This window comes from Esox lucius, chromosome 2 (assembly GCF_011004845.1).
Source record: "Esox lucius isolate fEsoLuc1 chromosome 2, fEsoLuc1.pri, whole genome shotgun sequence".
Taxonomy (NCBI): domain Eukaryota; kingdom Metazoa; phylum Chordata; class Actinopteri; order Esociformes; family Esocidae; genus Esox; species Esox lucius.
Window position 1 is genome coordinate 15,512,741 of NC_047570.1, and position 24,810 is coordinate 15,537,550.

General features: G+C 40.7%; 1 protein-coding gene across 13 annotated transcripts in view; it reads right to left on the reverse strand.

Annotated features, from left to right (window-relative positions):
• The window catches only part of mical2a (microtubule associated monooxygenase, calponin and LIM domain containing 2a), a 47,539-nt gene that overhangs the window by 21,250 nt on the left and 1,479 nt on the right, over nucleotides 1-24,810 (reverse strand). For all 13 annotated transcript variants that reach the window (XR_002198027.3, XR_002198026.3, XM_020055233.3 and 10 more), the window contains exons 2-6: nucleotides 17,732-18,113; nucleotides 8,630-8,837; nucleotides 5,939-6,055; nucleotides 4,412-4,513; nucleotides 722-877 (exon numbers count right to left, since the gene is read on the reverse strand). Coding sequence is in view for 11 of the 13 variants with exons in the window: in XM_020055233.3 (XP_019910792.2) it covers nucleotides 722-877; nucleotides 4,412-4,513; nucleotides 5,939-6,055; nucleotides 8,630-8,837; nucleotides 17,732-17,992 (844 nt within the window). In the remaining 2 variants the exon portion in view is untranslated. The remainder of the gene's footprint in view (nucleotides 1-721; nucleotides 878-4,411; nucleotides 4,514-5,938; nucleotides 6,056-8,629; nucleotides 8,838-17,731; nucleotides 18,114-24,810) is intronic.

Here is a 24,810-nt window from a genome sequence, read left to right on the forward strand (position 1 = left end):
ACAGTGGATAAGTGTCATCAAGAAAATGTGTGACCATTGTATATAGTATTTCTTATATTACAGTGGGTGTCTTTGTAATGCAAGTGTGGTTCCTACAGTATGTGTATGCATGTATGCTGAGGGTATCTTGTGGTTATAAATGTTGCCTTGTGTGAGCTACTGTAAACTGATAGCACTGATGCACTTTAGCCCCATACTGTGGAGAAGGAAATGTAGCGTGACTAAATGGAACACCCAAAGGAGTCACAACGTTTGCCACTAATTGCCTCTTGAACCTTTAACATTTAATATCCTATTGTCAAAAATAAAGATTCATACTTTTTTCTAACATAACTCAGAGTCTGAAAATTGCCTATTAGGAGGCCCAGGAGCTGTGTTCTTAGTAACCAAATGTTTCAGTTAGCCAGATCAGGTCACACAGTTAAATAACAACCTCAATTAGCCTGCAAGTGCCCAATGCCTGAGGAAGTCCCTAGAATGTCAGGTCAACGAAATCCCTGCTGACAAAGCCTCCCCTTACCCCAGACAATGCTGCCCACTACCCACTCCCCCATGAGATTCCCGGCCACACACCGGCAAGGGGCACAGTAAAGGTTCCAACCTAGACGGTGGTGGCCGTCTCTGCCCTTAGAGCACTGGGCTTATGTTTGACAATGTGTGTATTTAAGTGCATTCTTAGGGAAGTCCGTAGCTGACCACTATTAGCTGGAACTTGCCCCACCTGTCTCCTCTTTGAGCTCCAGGAAGAACTTCTGGTTAAATATGAAGGCAACACCACTGATCTCCTCCACCTTGGCCTCGGCTGTGGTGTTCCTATTCACAAAGTTGGCTGTGATGGCAATGGCCAGTTTACCACGGAACTCCTTCCTTTTGAATCCTGTAAGATGAAAAAAGAGAGAAAGAGATAGAGATTAAGGGAGAAAGAAAGGGAGGGATTGGTACTGTAGGGACTAATTCACCAGACAAGACACAGCGGTCAGCCAGGACGGCGTGCCAATCAAGAGGAAATCTGGCCCTCAGCAGTAATCACATTCCAGTTATTTTAAGATCTGAGAGGCATGTTACCGAGCGATGCTGGTCACCAGGGGAACAAAGGTCTTTAAGCAAAAGTTGCATGGGTACTTATATTCTATTATTTAATAAATATTTCATTCACTTTCATGAAGTGCAGCCACACATTACATGAACAATTGTAACAGAATGTGCTACTTTTCATGCTCCAATTTGTACAATATGTAGGCATATTATTTTCAACAGTTGTTGCACTTCTTTAATTTTAAGTATGAACAAGAAAAGGAAAGTATCAGTTCCTCTTCAGACTGATGCAATGCTTACCACCACATTCTGAATGACCTAGATGTCATATTTTCTTCTCATAATGGAACTTTGCAAACATGAAATATTACACATCTTCAAGGTTAATTTAATATTAACTATCTATCCCAGGCCAAGCATAACTTCAAGCAAGTGTTAAAATACACTGAAGCTTGGGTTCAGACTGGCATTCACTTGGGTTTCCGTTTTATCTGTAGTAAATGCTTACAATTACAGTCTCATATAAAATCGTGCAGGCTTTTCAAATAACGGAAAACCTTCCCTTTTAAAAGAGAATACAGTGACATTTTTACAAGCCTCTTTGTGGTGTCAGTGCTCTACGACAGTGCCAAATGTCTGGAAAAGTAATGTAACCACAGCCAGTTCCAGGGCTATGTCACTTCAGACGGCGTCCCACGGATCACATGGTAATGTGCTTATAACTGTCCTGGAGAAGGGAGGCCCTGCACCAAAATCTTCCCATAAAAGAAAATATACCTGCATTATCTCTACAGCTGTGATCCAGGAAGTAAAGGATGAATGTTCTCATTTATTAAGCAGTCTTCTTCCTATCATAATTATTGAATGTCACCGCTAAATCATTTGGGTATTTTCCTCTCATATACATTTTTCCAAATGCAGTTCTGCCCTTCATAGACTATTAGCTGGGTAGAACAGATTGGGGTGTATTTAACCCTCCTCTTAGAGATGGCTTATACAGCAGTTCAAAAGCAGGACTTCTAAAAATAATGTTTTACTCAGGCTTTTCGTCATCACACAATGACCTAAACGCCTCATTGTATGAAGACAGAAAATGCCCTTTTTAGGAAGAAGCATCTAATGTGGCCTGGTGAGGAGATGACAGGCGTCTGTAATGGGGGAACATGCATGTAACAACTGTTGAACAGCATTTAGAGGACTACACAAATAAGGCCTCAGCTCTATTTTATTATTAAGGTACGGAGCTATGGTGATTTCATTTGTAACATTGCCTTTCGACAGATTAATGACATCACAGAATATCGTTTCACAGAGGCGAGTCAGATTTTATGGGTTCAGAACTTTCTTGGATGAGACAATGATTTTTTGAATGGATCCTTTGTGCAGCCAAAAGCCACAGGCAATAACAATCAAACATTTCTTTACAGTTGTTGAGCCGTTATCCAGACTAACAATAGAGAAAATTAGATGAGAAATGTGTTCTGGATAATATCTGAAACAAGACATTTTCAACCTAGCTACATAAACAAGGTTTAATACAGAAATTATGTTTGAAGGTGCTCCAAACAGCCTCCAAGTGCATTTGATCTCGGAGCTAAAGTTAGCTTTGGAGCAAGTATAGTATAGCAAACATATTGAGCAATCTCTAATGGGAATCATTCCACAGATGTGCCTACAAGATATCAGATTGATACCATACCTTATACCAGGGTAATTTCATGAACAGTGGGTAGATATATGGTTAGGTCTGGAAATAATTGGATACTGACACAAATTTTATTATTTTGGCTGTTTACCAAAATATATTCAAGTTACAGTTAAATAATGAATACGGTCTTAAAGAGCAGTCTCAACTTTAATTTGAGGGTATTCACATACAAATTGGAGGAACGGTTTAGGAATTAAAGCTGTTTTAATATGTAGGGACCAAAAGTGAATGGGCAAATGACTCAAAAGCTGTTTCATGGACAGGTGTGGGTTATTCCATCGTTATTTCTTCATCACTTAAGCAGGTAAAAGGTCTGGAGTAGATTCCAGGTGTGGCATTCGCATGTGGAAGCTGTTGCAGTAAACCCAAAATATGCGGTCAAAGGAGCTCTCAATGCAAGTGAAACAGGCCATCCTTAGGCAATTTTGTTTTAAATTAAAACCCATCAGAGAGATAGCAGGCACATTAGGAGTGGCCAAATCAACAGTTTGGTACATTCTGCGAAAAAAAAGAACACACTGGTGAGCCCTGCAATATAAAAAGTCATGGACATCCACGGAAGACAACAGTGGTGGATGATCGTAGGATCCTTTCCATGGAAAAGGAAAACCTCTTCATTACATCAAGCCAAATAAAAAACACTCTCCAGGAGGTAGGCATTTCATTATTCAAGTCTACCATAAAGTAAAGACTTCACAAGGTGCAAACCATTTATAAGCCTCACGAATAGAAAGGCCAGATTAGACTTGATCAAAAATCATCTATAAAAGCCAGCCCAGTTCTGGAACAGCATTCTGTGGACAGATGAAACTAAGATCAACCTGTACCAGAATGATGGGAGGAAAAAGTTATGGAGAAGGCTTGGAACGGTTCATGATCCAAAGCACACCACATCCTCTGTAAAACACGGTGGAGGCAGTGTGATGGCACGGGCATGCATGGCTTCCAATGGCACTAGGTCACTAGTGTTTATTGATGATGTGACAGAAGACAGAAATGGACAGATTAATTCTGAAGTGTACAGGGATAAATTGTCTGCTCAGATTCAGCCAATTTCAGCAAAGTTGATTGGATGGAGCTTCACTTTATAGATGGACAATGCGAAAGCAACCCAGGAGTTTTTTACAGCAAAGAAGTGGAATATTCTGCAATGGTCGAGTCAATCACCTGATCTCAACCCGATCGAGCATGTGTTTCACTTGCTGAAGACAAAATGTAAGGCAGAAAGACCCATGAACAAACAACCACTGAAGACAGCTGCATTAAAGGCCTGGGAATGCATCACAAAGGAGAAAACCCAGCATTTGGTGATGTCCATGCATTCTAGACTTGAAGCAGTCATTGCCTGCAAAGGATTCTCGATAAAGTATAAAAAAATTACATTTTATTCATGATTGTGTTAATTTGTCCAAATACATTTGAGACCCTGAAATAAGGGGACTGTGTATGAAAATAGTTGTAATTCCTAAACATTTCATATAATATTTTTGTTCAACCCTGTGAATTAAAGCTGAAAGTCTGCACTTCAATTGCATCTCAGGTGTTTTATTTCAAATCCATTGTGGTGGCATACAAAGCCAATATTGTGAAAATTGTGTCAGTGTCCAAATACTTCCGGACCTAACTGCACCCTGCCTGGATACAACTCTGTCCCGCTAGGGCTCTCACCTTCTAGAGTATTCCTTCTCCCGTCAGCCCCGACCACTACATCAAATTCAAAGTCAGCCAGGGGGTGATCAGCAGGCCTGACCTCAGCCCTCCAGCCAGGCCCTGAAACATACACAAAGGACAGGAGGGGGTCATTGAGGAGAAGCATACACAAAGGACTGGAGGGGGAGGAGAGTCATTCGTATTGTGGCATATTCACATGGACACACACCTCAGACAAACACAATTGAGTATTGAGCAGGCCGGTAGAACTCAACCCGGATAGAGAGAATGAGCAGACATCGAATAGAGAAACAGACACAATATTTACTTGCTCATTGTTTTGGCCTGTTATTTCTGTGAAACAATATTTATGATGCTTATCAACACCCAATAGGGAAAAGAGTGTGCTAATCCTGACAGCTCCCAACAAAGGGTGGGGAGGCACAGAGGTCTCACAAATCGTATAGTTTAGCTCAGCAGCCAATACAGTACTCTAATTAAATAAAATGCTGATCATGTCAGTATCACTTGTGCTGTAAAATTGATACCAGAGTGCTAACTACAATATAGCCAATATATTACAGTGTTTTAGCACATAGTTAACCACATGTAGTAAATGACTGCAGCCATAGAGGCAGTGTGGGTTGGCATCTTTGGGTTGGCTTTCCGCTGTGTCATATCACCATGTCAAAAATGCATTCCATCATGTAAAGGGCACTGCGAACCCTGTGATGGAAAAAGCAGGGGCTACCAGTCTGTTTCCAAATTTAGTAAGGACTCTTGTTTTTATCAGTTGTTTGTCATCGCTTTCAAGGAGGCCACATGGGACCGGTCATGGACTTCAGTCCAATCAACAATGCTCTGTAAGGAGGAGGGTCGGTCAAGCGTAGAGGAATTTCAGATAACCAGGGCTTCGACTTGGCGCCACATTACCCCACACACCACACAGCATTCACATCCAATAAGTTGCTAGCCATTATCAGCTGAATAGCCATAATGAAGCAATGATCAAGGATCTTAAATGTCTTTTATATTCTGACATGTGCTAGTTATGGGTTATGGTAACTCACTATTGCCCTTAAAGATGCACTGCAGAGTAGTTGTCTAATTTCAGCCAGCAGTTGTGAAAGTGGTGTTAATGAGCCAAACTAGTCCCTGTGCTTTGTGTACTAAATCATTCAGTTGTATTCTATTTCATAATTTCTTACGGTATGTTACAACCTACACATTCCTTTTTCACACCTACATATTATACCAATTTAATATCCCACAGTGCATCTTAAACTGTCTGTTGCTAATGCAAGGCAAATCATTTTAAGGTGTAAGATGCTGTTCTCAAAATCACTTACTCTAAGCCCTTTAACCCCAAAATCAATCACCATTCTGATTTTAGAAGTCTCAAATTATGTCTCTATTCTTCAGAATCATATCCAAAATCCAGAAAACTATAAGCAGAAATGGGCAGGGTTCATAGATAGATGGTAACTGGGAAACTGTTGATGGATTTCAAAGGACATAAAGCTAAATTGATGGGTTTTGACTCACCGTCATTCTCCTGCTGATCTGAAGGTTCCAACAGCTTGACAAACTCAACATTGACATGGAACTCCACAGCTACGAGCAGGGCAATCTTCAGCAGCATGAGCTGGAGCTGACGAATACCTGGCAAGCACAGACAAGAATCATGAGGTCTTGCAACCATACAGGAAACCCAGTTGGATTTTCTGGCTTATCTTATACACGTGAAACAGACATCCCGGAGATTAGCAAAATCTTCCTCCAATGTCTACCCCACACCAGGCTCAAACCAGGCTCACTCATAACCACTGTCCTTCGGAAGATTCCAACTGTTATACATTTTCAAATAGATGTCTAGTGAGTTTAAGGTACATTCTTAACACACACAAATGAACACTCCAAAGACATCCATGTGTTTACACTTAAATTGGGCCTTTTGTGCATGTCATTTGAAAGCTAAGGAACGATTACGTACCACTGGTAGCACAGCCTTTTATCTCTGTCACTACGAATTACTGGGGGGAGGAGACATAATACAATAGCATAATCCCCTTAGGATATATTCTCTTACAAGAATATGAAAATCATAGTGCTATATGTAGTGGCTACAACAGCGATCTACAGTATTACTATGACCAAGACCGGGCAGATGATTTGAAAACCGCAAGCCGTTGCTGAGTACAGTTACATGAAATACAGTAATTAGTATTACTATCCGTTTCTAAAATACGCAGAGAAATATTTTTTGCAGTCTGAATAGACATACAGAATAATTATTAATTCAACAAACTGCACAAGAGAGCACAACTTAGTAATAAAATATCAATAGCATCAAAAACATTGCTGTAGATATACACTGAACAAAATTATTAATGCAACACATTTGTTTTTGCCCCCATTTATCATGAGCTGAACTCAAAGATTTAAGACTTTCTCTATGTACACAAAAGTACATAGAGAAAGTACATAGTTTGTTGAATTAATAATACAGAGCAAAATCCATGGTCCGTAGAGAGCTTCCAAAGCATCAGAGGGATCTCATTGTTGAAAGATATCAGTCAGGAGAAGGATATAAAATAATTTCCAAAGCATTAGATATACCATGGAACACAGTGAAGACAGTCATCATCAAGTGGAGAAAATATAGCACAACAGAGATATTACCAAGAACTGGATGTCCTTTCAAAATTGATGAAAAGACGAGAAGAAAACTGGTCAGGGAGGTTTCCATGAGGCCTACAGCATCATTAAAGGAACTGTAGGAATTTCTGGCTAGTTCTGGCTGTATGCTACATGTGATAACAATCTCCCATATTCTTCATATGAATGTGCTATGGGGTATGCAAAAACAAACATCAAGTCCCCCAAAAGCTGGTGGAAAAATGTGTTATGGTCTGATGAAACTAAGGTTGAACTATTTGGCCATAATTCCAAAAGGTATTTTTGGTGCAAAAACAACACTGCACATCACCCAAAGAACACCATACCCACAGTGAAGTATGGTGTTGGCAGCATCATGCTTTGGGACTGTTTTTCTTCAGCTGGAACCAGGGCCTTAGTCAGGTTGGAGGGAATTATGAACAGTTCCAAATACCAGGCAATTTTGGCACAAAACCTACAAGTGTCCATTAGAAAGGTGAAGATGCACGACAACAACCCAAAGCACACATCCAAATCCACAAAAGCATGGCTTCACCAGAAGAAGATTAACATTTTGGAATGGCCCAGCCAGAACCCAGACCTGAATCCAATTGAACATCTGTGGGGTGATCTGAAGAGGGCTGTGCACAGGAGATGTCCTAATAATCTGACAGATTTGGAGCGCTTTTGCTTTTGCTTCTCATATATATATATATATATATATATATATATATATATATATATATATATATATATATATATGAGAAGTATTTAATCAGTTATTACTGTGGAAAACACATTTGTCTAATGAACATTTATGCTTTGATTAGCCTTTCAGCCTTCAGAGCTCCTGTAATTCTGTTTATGACATTAGCTATGTCTTCCATGGTCAATGTCTTTCCCTTCTCTGTATCCAGTCAGGTAATGAATGGAATGTCAGCTGAGCAAGGCTCCTGGTCTCCATCTATGTGGACTGGGCCTTGGGCCTGGTAGAAACCACTAGAAGTCTCCCTTTTGGGGGGAATATCTCGATAGCAGCACAGGGCTCCTGTTCCTTGTCATGTATAGGTGAACAGGACCCTATTCCTTATTTGGAGAGCTGCGTTAGCAAAACCACCCATAGTAACAGTTGTTGTGCGTTAGTCTAGTTGTCAGGGCAACCGACATTCTATGATTACATATGTCTCCTGAATCTATGTCTGTGTGCAACCTTGCATTCCCTAGGTTACATCATGCTGGCAACTATTTTTATATATGCATTCTGCAAGAACTAGTGGCGTCATCTGTACAGTTGGGAAGGAATATAAGTTTGAACCATGGCAATGTAAAATCAGAACATCTGTCATGACACTACTCTGTGTTGGTCCCTGTACTTGTATTGTGTGTTTGTCATGATACTTTCTCCCGTATATACGTTCAAACCTGAATTGATCAGGTGTTATGCTAACAACTGAAGATTTTTTTACTTGATAAATTGCAAAAAAAATATAATCTTTCACATTACCCAACCCTGATTAAGACCGTATGAAAGCCAAGGTTTCCTGCTGCTGTGTTTACCTCACATGTAATAATACTTACTGATGTGGTCTATGGCTCCCGCACAGAATTTGCCATAGAACTTCTTGGCCCCGAGGCCCCTGAGGTCGTGGATGGTGTAAGGCCACAGGTGTAGAACGTTGTTTCTGGAGAAGGTGTCCCTCTTCTCAATAACCACCACCTTAGCCCCCAGCAGAGCCAGTTCAATAGCCGTCCGCAAACCACAAGGGCCTCCCCCAATGATCAGGCACTGCAAGGATATCACAGACGGAGGGACAACGTTATCAGCATGAGTGCTCATAAACAAGATTCCAAATCTTATTTCATAGTCAAACTCAATTCATAAAACATTAAATAAATGTATACGTCCAAACCATATTCCTGACAAACTAGTCATATAAGTCCCTTATCACCATAAATAATACTTACAGAAAATAAGATAATTGTTTTAATCTGTAGACATGAGTGTTTCCTCCATATTGTCAAGTAAACAGAGAGAGAGGCACAGATGGTGATGGTATGTTGTGTGTTATTCAGACCCAACAGTGGGAGAGCATGTGTCATTACCTCAGCTGTAGATGATTACAGTGTAGTCATATCAAAGACATGATTCATACATTAAATATGCATGAGTACATTCTTTTGGGTTACGGAATCCGTCTAAGATTGCGCGGTGCCAACATGACTGCCAACATACACACAAACACGTGCACACAAGGGCTAAGGTTGAGTTTATGATTGGGTTGGAGGTACATTTGATATTTTTCACATTGTTCTAATTATGGGGGGTGTGGGCAATCCTTCTAACTCTGCTCCTATGCCTACACACCCACACACACACACACACACACAAATAACAGTTTTTTCATTATTCAACAATAAAATACACTTAACATAGAAAGGCCTGTTGAATGCTCATTTCAATACATGCAGCATGTGTTTTCAATGTAATATTAGAGACTATAATATAAAGGCACAAACAGTGCCTTTGAATGACGATTCCGCTTCTTGCCAGTTTTTGGTGGCTCTCAGCATTCACATTATTACATTTGAAAAGAACAGAAGTCTTTCTCCAACATTTATTCATTGCACTCTGTAGAAAGGCACAGTACCTGACTAGCCATGTAATCCAAACCTGTCAACAGACTGCTGTATTTTGAAATAATAGAGAAGCACCTGTCAAACTCTGGCCTTGTCTTTAAACTGCAATATCCCCGGAGAGGCTCCTAAAATCATGTGTATTATACATGGGAAACTATAGTGGTTTGAGACAGACATTTCAGCAACTTAATGGAACCAAGAAAAAACATAAAATATCCAAAGTATCCAAATATCCGATGTACAGCTCCAATACCTACCATTATTTCAGCCCTGCCATTGTTTCACAAAGTGGTGTACTTCCTGTTTACATTACTTTGTAACCAATCAGAGCCTGTTTAAACTCTCCACAACCAAAAGCCATCTGAGATCCATGCTGACCCACTGTGACCTTCTCGCAATCATATTCTTAATTACCTCCTAAGCCCAAAGGACTGTACTGACTGGACATCTATATCTACGGTGTATGCAATGAGAGGGGGCGTCATTCTAACAGCGAGGCTCTCTTCCTGTCACCCTACGTATGTCTGACTTCCCCGGAACGGTCAGCGGAAACCTCCAGGTGTCACTCCGATCAATGTTGTGATATGGTTTTGTTTCAGCCCAAGCCTCATGGGTCCTATCGCGTTTGAATAGCTCTGCGTGCTGAATGGGGTGCACTCGTTTTCTCTCTGGCCATCTCCCTCTTATTGCGATGTTTACAGTGTTGATGGTACCCACTGCCCAGTTCACCCCATAAATGGTACCGCTGCTCCAAGTAACAAAACAAAAAAAAGGATCGAGCTATAGTCAGTCTATTTTATTACACAGAGAGTGTGGTTCTGCTTCAGGGAGTTATGAGGAGGTGTGGAGTGAAGGAAGGGGTGCTTAACGTGAGCAGCCCGGGAGTATATGAGGTATTCCACACTCATCAGGTATATTAGCAAAACCCAGATGGCTGCAGAGGGCTGTGTCTCGACAGGCCCGGACGATTATTTTTCATCACAGGGAATGTTTAGTGGACGGACCCTTTAACTATTGCCATAAGAAACAGACAGCCTGAGACGTGCTAGGTGTTTTTATTGCCGTCTGTCTGCGTCCACTACGTCAGAGGGGAAAGAAAAAAAAAACAATGGAACAACGTCTTTATCACCAACACAGAACAACACCAGTTGCCTAACAACGAAACATCACGATGTGAGGTGTTATCAAATCCCATAAGAACTATCAAAGCAACATTTCTTTAAGTCTGTTTCCATGCTGCTGTTATAGATGAGTCATTTGTTTTGCTTGTTTCTATACGGTGCTGTGCGATTACAGGTTTCCTGAGGGCCCAGTGCAGTTCTGCTTAGTCAGACCAGCCACGTCCTCTCTTTCCTCCACCTGCGTCCTCCCTACCTCACCTTCCACCTCTCTTCCCTTCAGTACTTGCACCTGGCACCCAATTAGCTGTCAATCATATGCACATCAAGCAGAATGTGGGCCAACTCAAACATGATTATCAAAATGGATAGTGTGCATAATGCTAGGCTGTTGGCACAAACTGTCCGCTAAAATCATGGTGAAATGTGCTCTACCACAAAAGCATGATCAATAACTGAAAGAAAAGAAAGGTATCATTATACTCTACAGCTATATTTCTATGGATTACAGTATGTGTTCCATTTCTCAGATGTCAGCTGATTGATGGCCTCCACATACTGTGTTCAAGCTCCCCAGCGAGGTTTGATTGACATGAACACCACCGAACAAAGGGCTGAGTAGAGTTCCTCAATAGACATGCATATTCTGGCTTCACCGGAGTTATATAAACTGACTGAGTGTGTGAGTGGGCTAAGCCTGTGGGCAACCAGACATGATGTGATGTCTCACTAGATTAGCTCAGCGCATGGTGGTGGCTCACACAGTCTCGGGTCACACCGAGAGACTCAGGGTGCTCAGTAGACTGAGGCAGACCACCGGGAGAGCTACAGCATGAATTTGCAACAGCATGAGTTGCAGACAGCCATCTGGGTCTTCATGGGAATTAGTACAAGAGCAACACCCCTGTCAAGTCATGAAAAAAGAGACATAAACGGCCCTACCTTTGTCCTGATACTACAATCATAGCCGTTATTTAACATTTCGTTGCCAATATTTTTTATTATATGAAATATATGCAACAATCTTCCGCCAACAGGTTTCCGTGCCAACGTACCACCACACAACAGATAAACAACACATAACTGCCAAAAACGAGCAGACTATAATGAAGTCCACATGATGCAGTGGAGAGATATTGAAGATTACTGATACGTTGTTTTTTACCGTTACGAACTTAAGCACTCAAGGAATAATCCCTTCATAAATGAGAGTCTAGCAAGTATGTATAAAGTCTTTAGTCAAAGGTTAGTACAAGAAAAGGAACCATGCAAATAGTACAGGTATCCACCAATGAATCATTTTGCTGTCATTTTGAAGATTCTTATGGCTTGTGATGAACATTCAACACTCTGGACATTCAAGACAATTAATAGCCCAATATTACACATCCCCAAATAAGATAGCCATGCATTTGTCCAAAGCACTCCACAATTCTGGCCTGTATAGTAGGGTGGTAAGTTGGAAGCCATTAGACACCAAAGCCCATCCTAAGTCCCATTTGAAGTATGCTAAATACATTCAGAAGATTTTTTAGCCACCTGGCATATTTCTTTGCAGGGTCTGACAAAACTAAAATGTAACTTTTGGGATTAGATGCAGTGTTATATTTTGCACAAACCCAACAAGGAATTTCACCCTAAGAATACCATTTCTACAATGAAGCATGGTGGTGGCAGCATAATGTTATTGGGATGTTTCTCACCAACGGTTACTGGAGCTACAGAGGGAAAATAAAGCAAGCTACAGAAAAGTTATTTAGGAAAACGTGCTGCTCTCTCTGTTCAACATTCAGCATGACAGTGACCTTAAGAACACACCTGAAGATGAAGTGGAGTCGTTAAGGAATAAAAGGTAAATGTTCCAAAGTGGAGTGGTTAAGGAATAAAAAATTCTAAAGTACATGTCCTAGGCACACACCCAAATATGAGTGGAATGGCTAAGGACTAAAAACTAAATGTCCCAGCCAGAGCCTTATCTTGAATCCAATCCAAAATGACTTAGGGGTTGCTGTCCTTAGATACTTCCTAAGGACCTGGAGAGAGCCTAAACAGTATTGTATAGAATACACTGTCAAGTCGTGTAAGTTGTGAGGTGGGATCTCCATGGATCTGACCTGTTTGTCAAGCACATCCCACAGATGCTCAATTGGAGTGAGATCTGGAGAATTTGGAGGCCAAGTCAACACCTTGAACTCATTGTTGTGTTCCTCAAACCATTCCTGAACTATTTTTCTTTGTGGCAGGGCGCATTATCCTGCTGAAAGAGGCCAATGCCATCATGAAATACCGTTGCCATGAAATGGTGCACATGGTCTGCATTGCTCAGGTAGGTGGTACGTGTCAAAGTAACATCCACATGAATGGCAGGACCCAAGGTTTCCCAGCAGAACATTGCCCAGAGCATCACACTGCCTCCGCCGACTTGCCCTTCTTCCCATAGTGCTTCCTGGTGCCATGTGTTCCAGGTAAGTGACACACACACACCCAGCCATCCACGTGATGTAAAAGAAAATGTGATTCATCAGACCAGGCTACCTTCTTCCATTGCTCCAAGGTCCAGTTCGGATGCTCACATGCCCATTGTAGGCGCTTTTTACAGAGGTCATAGGGGTCAGCATGGGCACCCTAACTGGTCTGCGGCTATGCAGCCCCATACGCAACGATTTTCGATGCACTGTGTGTTCTGATACCTTTTAATTTGAGCGACATTAGCTCATCTGTTGGATCGGACCACACAGGCCAGCCTTCACTCCCCATGTGCATCAATGAGCCACCCATGAACCTGTCTCTGGTTCATCGCTTTTCTTTCCTTTGACCACTTTTTAAAGTTACTGACCACTGCAGACAGGGAACACCCCATAAGAGCAGTAGTTTTGGAGATGCTCTGACCCAGTCGTCTAGCCATCACAATTTGGTCCTGGTCAAAGTCGCTCAGCTCCTTACGCTTGCCCATTTTTCCTGCTTCTAACACATCAACTTTGAGGACAGAATGTTCACTTGCTGTTTAATATATCCCAAACACTGACAGGTGCCATGATAACGAGATTATCAATGTTATTCACTTCACCTGTCAGTGGTCATAATGTTACGTCGGATCGGTGTGTATATATACACACTCAGGGTAAAGGTGTGGATTATCTAAAATAACTCTTAATTCAAACTCTAAGGCAATGATTTTCTATAGGCACAGTAGTCATTGCTCTTGTTTTCAATGGTGATGGCAGGTTATGGTGGTCTGTGGATGAGCCCTCCCAGTAAACTATATGGTCAACATTACGGTTTCTATCCTCAATACTACAATTATAAATGTATTTTGTAAATGTAAATCATATATATCATGTATGTCAAACAGAAAATACATCACTCCCTAGCTTGTAACAAGATGTGAATGCCATTAATATTTTTTATGTTTTGAAACAGATATCTCATTTATGATCAAAAGTAATTAGACGAAATGAATGAAATTACCCATCAAAACACTAGTGCTTCCGCGCCATTATTCAAATCAAATTATGTCAGTTAACATTAACTGTAGAGTAGAATTATGCTGTTGTACTCAAAAAAACAATAATGTGATTATGAGTGGAGTGTGCTATTAAACAAGATGAACCGGACAGAGTTCTGAGTGGAGTGGACCATGTCTTATTTATCTCATTAATGCAAAATCATTCTCAACAAATTAGGTATGTGTCTACTGGGACTATTATAATTACAATGTTCACTTTTTCATGTTAATATAAAAAAATACCAACAGAGACAAACAGAGTAACACACACAGCTTATTTTAGAACCCAACTAAATAGTTTCCATCAAATCTGGCACCAGACATCGGCACCGCCCTGGAAAACGAAGTGTCTCTCTCACGAGCCATTTCCCATTCCAACTCTCCTCTCTCCAACTCTCCAACAAGAAGAGCTCAAAGTAACTGAACTCATCATACTAATTAAAAAATAAGCTTCTTAGGTCTAATGATCAAATAGCCACCACAAGGCCAAAAGCCCCTGCATTAACCAGCAACAGTAAAAGAGTCTACGAAACGTAATTGGATTGTGGTTACATTGATGCTGTGAATAACAAAATATCATATCTCCTTAACTGTAACCCTTACATTTAGTGACTGTCACTGGCATTAAACCGGCTGCATACCGTAATAAACTGGGGATGACATCTCTAGCAGGCATTTGGAGGCAAGGTGAAACATGATGTCATGTTATTATTCCCTGTTAACCCCCATCAAAAACCTAAAGTAAAGTATATTATCATGATGTGACAGGTGTAAATGATCATGAGGACAGGGATATAATTGTATTTTAATTTTCTATGGGAGATGTCCATTAGTTATATTTTCATAAATCCCGTCACATTAAACCAGTACCTGTTTACATACGTCATGCAATAAAATGCTAATTAATTACTTAAAAATCATACAATGATCCAGAGGAGGAATGGGAGAATGTGGTCTGATGAGACAAAATGAGACAAAATCATGTGGTCTGATGAGACAAAAATAGAGCTTTTTGGTCTAAACTCCACTCGCCGTGTTTGGAGGAAGAAGAATGAATGAAGGGATGAGTACAACCCCAAGAACACCATCCCAACCATGAAGCATGGAGGTGGAAACATAATTCTTTGGGGATGCTTTTCTGCAAAGGGGACAGGACGACCGCACCGTATTGAGGGGAGGATGGATGGGGCCATGTATCCCGAGATCTTGGCCAACAACCTCCTTCCCTCAGTAAGAGCATTGAAGATGGGTCGTGGCTGGGTCTTCCAGCATGACAACGACCCGAAACACACAGCCAGGGCAACGAAGGAGTGGCTCCGTAAGAAGCATCTCAAGGTCCTGGAGTGGCCTAGCCTGTCTCCAGACCTGAACCCAATAGAAATTCATTTGAGGGAGCTGAAAGTCCGTATTGCCCAGCGACAGCCCCAAAACCTGAAGGTCTGTTTGGAGGAGTGGGCCAAAATCCCTGCTGCAGTGTGTGCAAACCTGGTCAAGAACTACAGGAAACGTATGATCTCTGTAATTGCAAACAAAGGTTTTTGTACCAAATATTAATTTCTGCTTTTCTGATGTATCAAATACTTATGTCATGCAATAAAATGCAAATTAATTACTTAAAAATCATGCAATGTGATTTTCTGGATTTTTGTCACTCACAGGTGAAGAGTACCTATGATAAAAATTACAGACTTCTACATGCTTTGTAAGTACGAAAACCTGCAAAATCGGCAGTGTATCAAATCTTTGTTCTCCCCACTGTATAACTTTTGATAAAAAAATATGATTGCACTCTCCTTTGGCTTGTCAGTTTGAGAAAACCTGGATGAAAGTCTCTGGCACTAGACAAAAGACAATGACAATATTAACAAGGTGAATTTTTACTTAGACTGCACCTAATCCTGGCCTTCTCTCAGGTGAAGATGGAATGTGGTTGGCTGCTGTCTGAGAGAACCAGTAAAAAATTTATAATTTTGGAGCATCTTGATACAGACTTTAATAACAATCTGGGCACGGTTCCAACCTTTTAGTAGGACCCAATCAATAACATCCCCTCATTAGAACCAGGAAAATAATCCCACTCGCTGACTGATGCTGCCTCTGGATATAAGATATGAAGACATTACAGTGGTTGTGTGTAGGTGTTTGCCGGATTGTGTATGTCTATGTCCAAAATATACATACTCACCTGTTTATTTGCATAAGCTCCAGTGGGAGTAATCGGAACAATGTGTTTAAACAGGTGCAGTCAATTGTGAGGACCATTACGTTGCCTTAGTAACTATCCTTCCTATGACAGAGCAATCCTCTCATGGGGAAGGGCAAACCGCTGACTGTTTCAGATTATTATCTGAAGGAAATGCTGAGAATCCCTCACACCTATGACTTGAAGTCCAGCTCGGATCTGACTCCATAGTGATGTGCACTGTTCGTTGTCTTTTTATTTGTGTTCAATGACTTACGTGCAAACAAAGCTGTCAGTGTTATGCCAAACAACACCAGTGGAAAACACATCTCCCCCCGCATGACATTAAGCAAATGTTTCAATGCAGTGATGAGTGGGGTGTGTTTGTGAATAATATGGACAAAGCTATTAATATGGGCTTCTTCTGCACCTTGACAAGCACCACAAGACAAACTCTCCCAGCTAGGGAGAGTGTCCGGGTGGATCAGTGGATCACTGACTTCCTGACCGACAGGATACAACACAGAAAAGGGAAAGCAAATACTCAGCCCTGGAGCGGCCCAAGGATGCACACTCTTAATCTTACTCTACTCTGTAAGAATGAGTGTTTGCAGATGACACTGGTCAATCTCATCACGATGACTTAATGTACGGTTAAGAACTTGCCTGGCTGGGATCCTGGTGTATTTACTATTGCCTGAAACTTCACTGCCACTTGAAAAGTTTATTTCCTTGTATATTGGCCCTAGACTTTGCTCACCACATAAAGCCCCACAATTAAAAAATTAACATCCGATCCTGTAGCATGTATGACAATGCTGAACAGGCCCAGTTGACCTTGATTTTGGATCAAGATTGCAGGAGGAAAGGTTTCAAGTGTTAAACAGACTAGTTGAATCTATACCAAGAAACAGTGAAGCTGTTCTGGTGGCTTGTGGTGGCCCAACACATTACTGAGACACTTTATGTTAGGTTTTCTTTACATTTGTCATAGGTCTGTATATTATATTGATATTTTAAACATTTATATCAGTTGTATACTCATGTATATTAAACCCTCATTGTTCATACCTCATTATCACCATTGTATATAACTGCATAACAACTTTGCATTAATTGTGTATTTTTTCCTTACATTTTATCTACCACTAGAAACAACATTAGACCAAGTAAAATTCAGAGTGTATGCAAATTTGCCAGGTAAATAAAGGTGATTCTGATTCTGTCAGTTAGCTTACCTTGGTGCCCACACAGGCCTGGCCTTTCTTGTAATCCTTGTGGCAGGTTCTCTTGTCAAGCTTGGTCCAGAGGGCCTTGGCCTTCCACGATGTGAGCCTGGTCTTCAGGCTGCTGTAGAACGTTCCATGTTCCTGAGGGTCTAGATCCAGCTGTCTGCACAGGATGTTGAAGGACTGCATGGTGCCCTTACAGGTGGAGGCCTGAATGAATTTCTCAAACATCTTCCCTGCCTGATCCCTCTCCTCTTCAGTCTCCCCCATCTTCCCCAACAGGAATGCAGGGGGCTAGGGTGGGTCAATATCACCTTTCCCCTCCCTCTCCCCCAGCTGTCTCAGTGGTTACACCCGCACCTTTGCCTGGCCCGCATAGGTCATGCCAAATCTGAGGAGTTAAAGAGAAATTGAATGTCTGATGTCATTATACAGAAGAAAATGCATAAAGACTAAATTAACTAGACAACAATCACTGCTCTTCATAAGAACTAGCCTACTGAATTGACAGTACATTAAAACTTTAATACTAGATTAGGTATTAAATACAGATTCATGTGATACATGCAAATTCATTAACTAATTCAGCTTGCCATAATAACTGATGTTTACTGCTAAAATGACCGTTGTCATTTCTGAACTAAAATAAAGTAATATGGATCTACCTATGACTGCAGTGGGGAACTGTCTGGCCTTTTGACGTGCTCTAGGCCTTCAGGATTTTGAAAGCAGGCATCTGCCAACAGCATTTTGGAATGACAGTAGAAACACCAAATCACAACTTGACCTGTAATTGGTGGGACTATTTCTGAGGCAAATTACTTGATTAGGCCTTCTAGAAGGCTCACAGACACATCACAAAATGTGAAGGAATAGCTAGCAGTTTCGTTGTTTGCTCAAGTTTTTTTAGATGACAATTACATTGGCTAATTTGTTAATTTTAAATGTGTTTTGGTAAATGCAGCTCTCTCACATCACAGATGTTTGCAGTGGCAGGTAATAGTTGAATAATTTTTTATTGTCATGATTGGAACTTACTAATACACATCCAGTGTATAGGATGGAATGCTTTTTTATTTGATGTTCATTTAGTTAATGCCCATAACTTCTTGTGGCAAAATATTATATTGGTGTTTTTTGCATTTCACTATTATTTTGGGTCACTTCAAACAAGGTCTGTGCTTTGCTGAGCACCCCTGCTCAGCGTTTTGATAACCGTATAAATCTCAATCCGGTAGGCTATGTCTGTCAACATATTTGCTTCAGTTAACACTACAAAAATGTTTAGCATATATTTAGCCAATATTGATAGAAGTCACCTAGTCATTTTCTTCCCGTCTGGGAATAGATGAACCAGAACTGAAGGAGCTTTTAGCTAATCTTTAGTTGAGATCAAATCAAGTTGGGGAGGGACCTCAAGTAGAGGATTTGCGCTGAGCTTGACTGTGGTTAGTACTTGCACAAGAAAACACCCCCAAGGGAAGACATTAAGGATCTGTCTTAAGTCAAAACGTAATTGACAGAAAAAAATAAATGCCTCAGTAGTGTGGCTCTCTTTTGGAGATTAGCTAGTAGCTAGCTAAAGGTTTCCCTTTCCTAAATACCTAAAACTAGTGGTTTTAACGTATACTCAAAATGCTGCAAATGTCTAAAGCAAGTATGAGGAGACAATAAGTGAATGCAAACTGACAGACCTGCAAGAAAGTTTATATTGGTCATATCTCCGGCACTTAACATATCTTACATAAGGCCACTTTAACTACTGTAGCTACCGGGCTTGTCATTGGCATGAATTTAAATCAGCATTAGCATTTAGCCAGGTAGATTTGCGAAGCCTATTAAGGACAACAAAAACGAAGCATGTGCACGGTCTGTTGTATGAAGTAAAGATGTTTTAACAAGTTGGTAATATGAAGAGGAGTTTGGAATAGGCCTTCCACCCATAAGGTGAGTCCAAAAAGTGTTTCTAATAGCGCATCACCATACACACACACACAGGCAATTTAGGTCCTCACTATGATAGTAAAACAGGAGCACAAACAAATAATAACCTACCTGTACCACACAGAAATTTTCTTACTGTACTGTTAGCCGGAGAGGAGTCAATTCCATAGAATTTTCTGTTTAATCAGGTCGTTCATTTACTTTCCAATTTTCAGCCATGAAGAAAATGTAGAATTGGAATTTGCTTTACTTTCTGATGTAAATACAGTATAATTCATTTAAGAAGGAATAAAACCTTGAATGATAAGACAGTCAAACACCAAACACTGAATTGATTTTTGTCTCAGTGCATCAAAAAACAATGAGAAGCTGGTGAATCAAAGGAAAACCTTGTGAATGCTGGGAATTATGTTTAACACTGCTAATTACCTGAGACAACAGAAGGAAACGAGGAAGGAAGCCTTCAACCCCCAAAAATCAGGCCTTAAATCTCAGAGCTGGAAAACAATCTAAGAAAACAATATTCCAGCATTTCACAAACAATGTTGCACCTATCCGGCCCTTTGGAATTCTCTCATACTCTTTCAATTCTGAAGAATCTGTCTGCTTCTTCAGGTAGCAGTGCCAAAATAAAGTAGAGCAGTCCTGAACACGTAAAAACACTTATCTGGCCGGCCTCAATAAATGTCATTCATCTACAGAGGGGGAAATTGTGAATTTACACAGAAGCAGGTGTCTGCCTTCTGCCGTGTGTTTGAATCAAAAGGACTCAAAGAGATATCTGAAATGATTTACAATTGAGACAGACAAAAAGAGCACACACAAAATATCAGTCCAGCTATTTGAAGTATGATATATAAAGCATTTGGCACAAAATGTTTAGCTTATCCAGCAGCTCATTGTTTTCTTTATATCACACAAATAAAAAAGCAGACAAATATCTGACAAATGCAGTGAACTCTTGCCAGGTACAGGGGGGAGAACAAGAATTTAAAACACTGCCGACTTTGCAGGTTTTCCCACTTACAAAGCATGTAGAAGTCTGTAATTTTTATCATAGGTACTCTTCAACTGTGAGTGACGGAATCTAAAACAAAAATCCATAAAAACACATTGTATGATTTTTAAGTAATTAATTAGCATTTTATTGCATGACATAATTATTTGATACATAAGAAAAGCAGAACTTATTATTTGGTACAGAAACCTTTGTTTGCAATTACAGAGATCATACGGTTCCTGTAGTTCTTGACCAGGTTTGCACACACAGCGGCAGGCATTTTGGTCCACTCCTCCATACAGACCTTCTCCAGATCCTTCAGGTTTCAGGGCTATCGTTAGGTAATACGGACTTTCAGCTCCCTCCAAAGATTTTCTATTGGGTTCAGGTCTGGAGACTGGCTAGGCCACTCCAGGAACTTGAGATGCTTCCTACGGAGCCACTCCTTAGTTGGCCTGGCTGTGTGTTTCGGGTCGTTGTCATGCTGGAAGACCCAGCCACGACCCATCTTCAATGCTCTTACTGAGGGAAGGAGGTTGTTGGCCAAGATCTCACGATACATGGCCCCATCCATCCTCCCCTCAATACGGTGCAGTCGTCCTGTCCCCTTTGCAGAAAAGCATCCCCAAAGAATGATGTTTCCACCTCCATGCTTCATGGTTGGTATGGTGTTCTTGGGGTTGTACTCATCCTTCTTCTTCCTCCAAACATGGTGAGTGGAGTTTAGACCAAAAAGCTCTATTTCGGTCTCATCAGACCACATGACCTTCACCCATTCCTCCTCTGGATCATCCAGATGGTCAATGGCAAACTTCAGACGGGCCTGGACATGCGCTGGCTTGAGCAGGGGGAACTTGCGTGCACTGCAGGATTTTAATCCATGACGGCGTAGTGTGTTACTAATGGTTTTCTTTGAGACTGTGGTCCCAGCTCTCTTCAAGTCATTGACCAGATCATGCCGTGTAGTTCTGGGCTGATCCCTCATCTTCCTCATAATCATTGATGCCCCACGAGGTGAGATCTTGCATGGAGCCCCAGACCATTTTCTAATAATTGCGCCAACTCTTTGTTGCCTTCTCACCAAGCTACTTGCCTATTGTCCTGTAGCCCATCCCAGCCTTGTGCAGGTCTACAATTTTATCCACGATGTCCTTACCCAGCTCTCTGGTCTTGGCCATTGTGGAGAAGTTGGAGTCTGTTTGATTGAGTGTGTGGACAGGTGTCTTTTATACAGGTAACGAGTTCAAACAGGTGCAGTTAATACAGGTAATGAGTGGAGAACAGGAGGGTTTCTTAAGGAAAGACTAACAGGTCTGTGAGAGACGGAATTCTTACTGGTTGGTAGGTGATAAAATACGTATGTCATGCAATAAAATGCAAATTAATTATTTAAAAATCATACAGTGTGATTTTCTGGATTTTAGATGTTTTAGATTCCGTCTCTCACAGTGGAAGTGTACCTATGATAAAACTTACAGACCTCTACATGCTTTGTAAGTAGGAAAACCTGCAAAATCGGCAGTGTATCAAACACTTGTTCTCCCCACTGTACATAGATCACACATTTAAAAAAAACATTGCAATATCAGGAAAAGTGGGAATGTAAGCATCACATCTTCCAGCCACATTAGACTAAAGTCAAATTCAATATGATGTTCCTAGACTGTCAGCAGGGGCAATTGAATCCAGAGATTATGTTTGATCTGTCAGAATGGCACAGAGGGATTTAGATGGCCACGTGTCTTACCACAGGGCAGGAGTGGTGAAGGCAGAATTCAGGGACGCTATGCCCAGAATAGACAGGTGTCATGTTCCAGAGGAAAACAGCACATGACTCTGAGGACATCTCTATAAGACAACTCAACAAAAATACACTGTGTTGCAGACCACAAAGAGAACAACTCCATCAGACCTGCTGGGTCAAGCGTAATACTGAGCAGGACACTATCTATACTGGAAGATGTACATCTATATTATCTATATTTGGAGGTCACAGACACAGTGCTACACAGCAGATCAATGTGTACATTTAATTTGTGTGGTTCACTGAAAAACTGATTTCAGTGCACCACACAAGTCCCACTGGGCTAGTAATACATGTGTTTGGTGCTCTGCTTGGTGCTGATGCTGTTACCTTTTCTCAGTGTAAGAAATGAACACCTGTAATGTTAAAGTAACCAATTTCTGTTTGGTATAAAGTGTTTGCTATAAAGGTTCATTAGCATGTTTTACCAGCTAGCTTCGGGTTTTAGGGAAGTTACCACCCATGACTTTATTTCTTAGTTAGAGCAGTATGGTTATTGCATTACTTCCTTATAAAGGCCAGTGTCTTTCACCACATGAGTTTCATTAATTCCTAGTGTTATAATTAAAACAAAATGTAAGTGCAACCTGCATTCAAAATGACCGTAAGGTATAGGAATGGAGACAAAGGAGTCTACCTAAACCTTTTCAACTGGAACAACCAGTTTAGTTATTTGGACAATAAATTAAATTGTTTTCAGAGTTCCCAGCTTTCAAATCTGAAGTCACTTTAGGCCCTATGTTAAATCATATTCACAGAATTAATTTCAAATAATAGCCTAACTTCGACAGCATAGGATTTTCTTTTTGTAAACACAGCACACACTACATTTCCATTCAGTTCAACACACCATTAATTCAGCACCTGAACTGTGTGTTACAGTGTTAAATCATCACTAGTAATTTATACTGAAAAATCAAAACTTGCAGACGATGTTACTCTTCAAGCACAATTCTTCTTGTAATCATCACAGTAAATTGAAGGGATAAGGACATGACATGCCTGCAGCTTTTGACGAAGCAATGACATGGGACAGAGATCTACCACTGTTAAACTGCCATTCCTGCAGGCCTTACATCAGGCCTTATCTGTAAGTTCCATTAATGAAGATTTAACTAAACTTTGTTCAAGCCGGGGGGAAATTGTTAATGTTATCTAGGTAGCAATGTACTGTATATCCTGCTGATGGTTTAAATTGGATAACAAGGGGGTTCTCCAGAAAGGATCACCCAATCCAAATTGTGCATATGTTTAGCAAGAAACTTGCTCTCGAACCCTCACTTCCAGAGTGCCTCTATGAAGGAAATGTTGAAAGGAGGAAAGAACAAGTTTACACAGTCCTGATTGAGGATATTATGAATCAGCCCACAGACAGACCAGTTGGGCTAGAATACGCTGCTCATTTGGAATGCTGTATGCTGTCTGAGGGAGCCAAAGGCTTTGTTGACTTCAGCTTATTTGTCTTTACTGTACAAAGCCAGTGAACCCTGTGTGAGCAACATAGCTTTGAATCCAATGGCTTGGTTCATGGACAAGTTGTTGTAAAAATAGCTCAACCTGAGGCCCCAAGCCTTGTTCAACCATTAATTACAAAGTGAGAAGATGAGGCTGGTGCTAGCAGTCAGGTTCCAGGGGCCTTTTCAGATATTTTGTCAACAAACACAATTTTGAATTGTCGTGTTCATATGTTAAAATGAAATAAAGCAGTACAGGTGTCATTTGATCAACCTTGTCGCTTGAAGAGACTGTTCAAGAGAACATGAACCCTCAGTCTTATGATTTCTCTATAAATCTGGTTTTATTTTGTGTGGTCGGGTCTGTCATTCAGCAAAAATCAGGAATGCTGATAACAATAAAGATTTTTTTTAAGTTAATTCTCAAAATGCATCAAATTGGTGGAAAGAACTCATTGGCAATAAAACGTGCTACATTTTCATAATTTAGCTTACACTTTCATCCTGAGCAATTTACACTAATTAGTGAGGATAAATCTTAACTTCAGTTGCTTTGCATTACAACAAAAAATAACAAGATTGAACATTCCTGGGGAAATTCAAGCAATTCAACAGAAATTATGAATGTTGAATGTTTTAGTACGGAATGTTTTTCGAACCCTGGGAGAACTAAGCATTTTAATCACTCAAGGGAAATCAATGCCTAAGAAGACTTTGACAGATTCAGACATTTGAGAAGTTGACACATACAGTATTATCAGTGAAGTAGTGAATCACAGTAATAAAACAGGACTTTGAGTCTTACTGAAGAGGGAGGAAGAGCGTGCCATGGTTTCCACAGTCACAGGATGCACAGGAAATGATTGCTCATTCAAGAGGGGGTGTA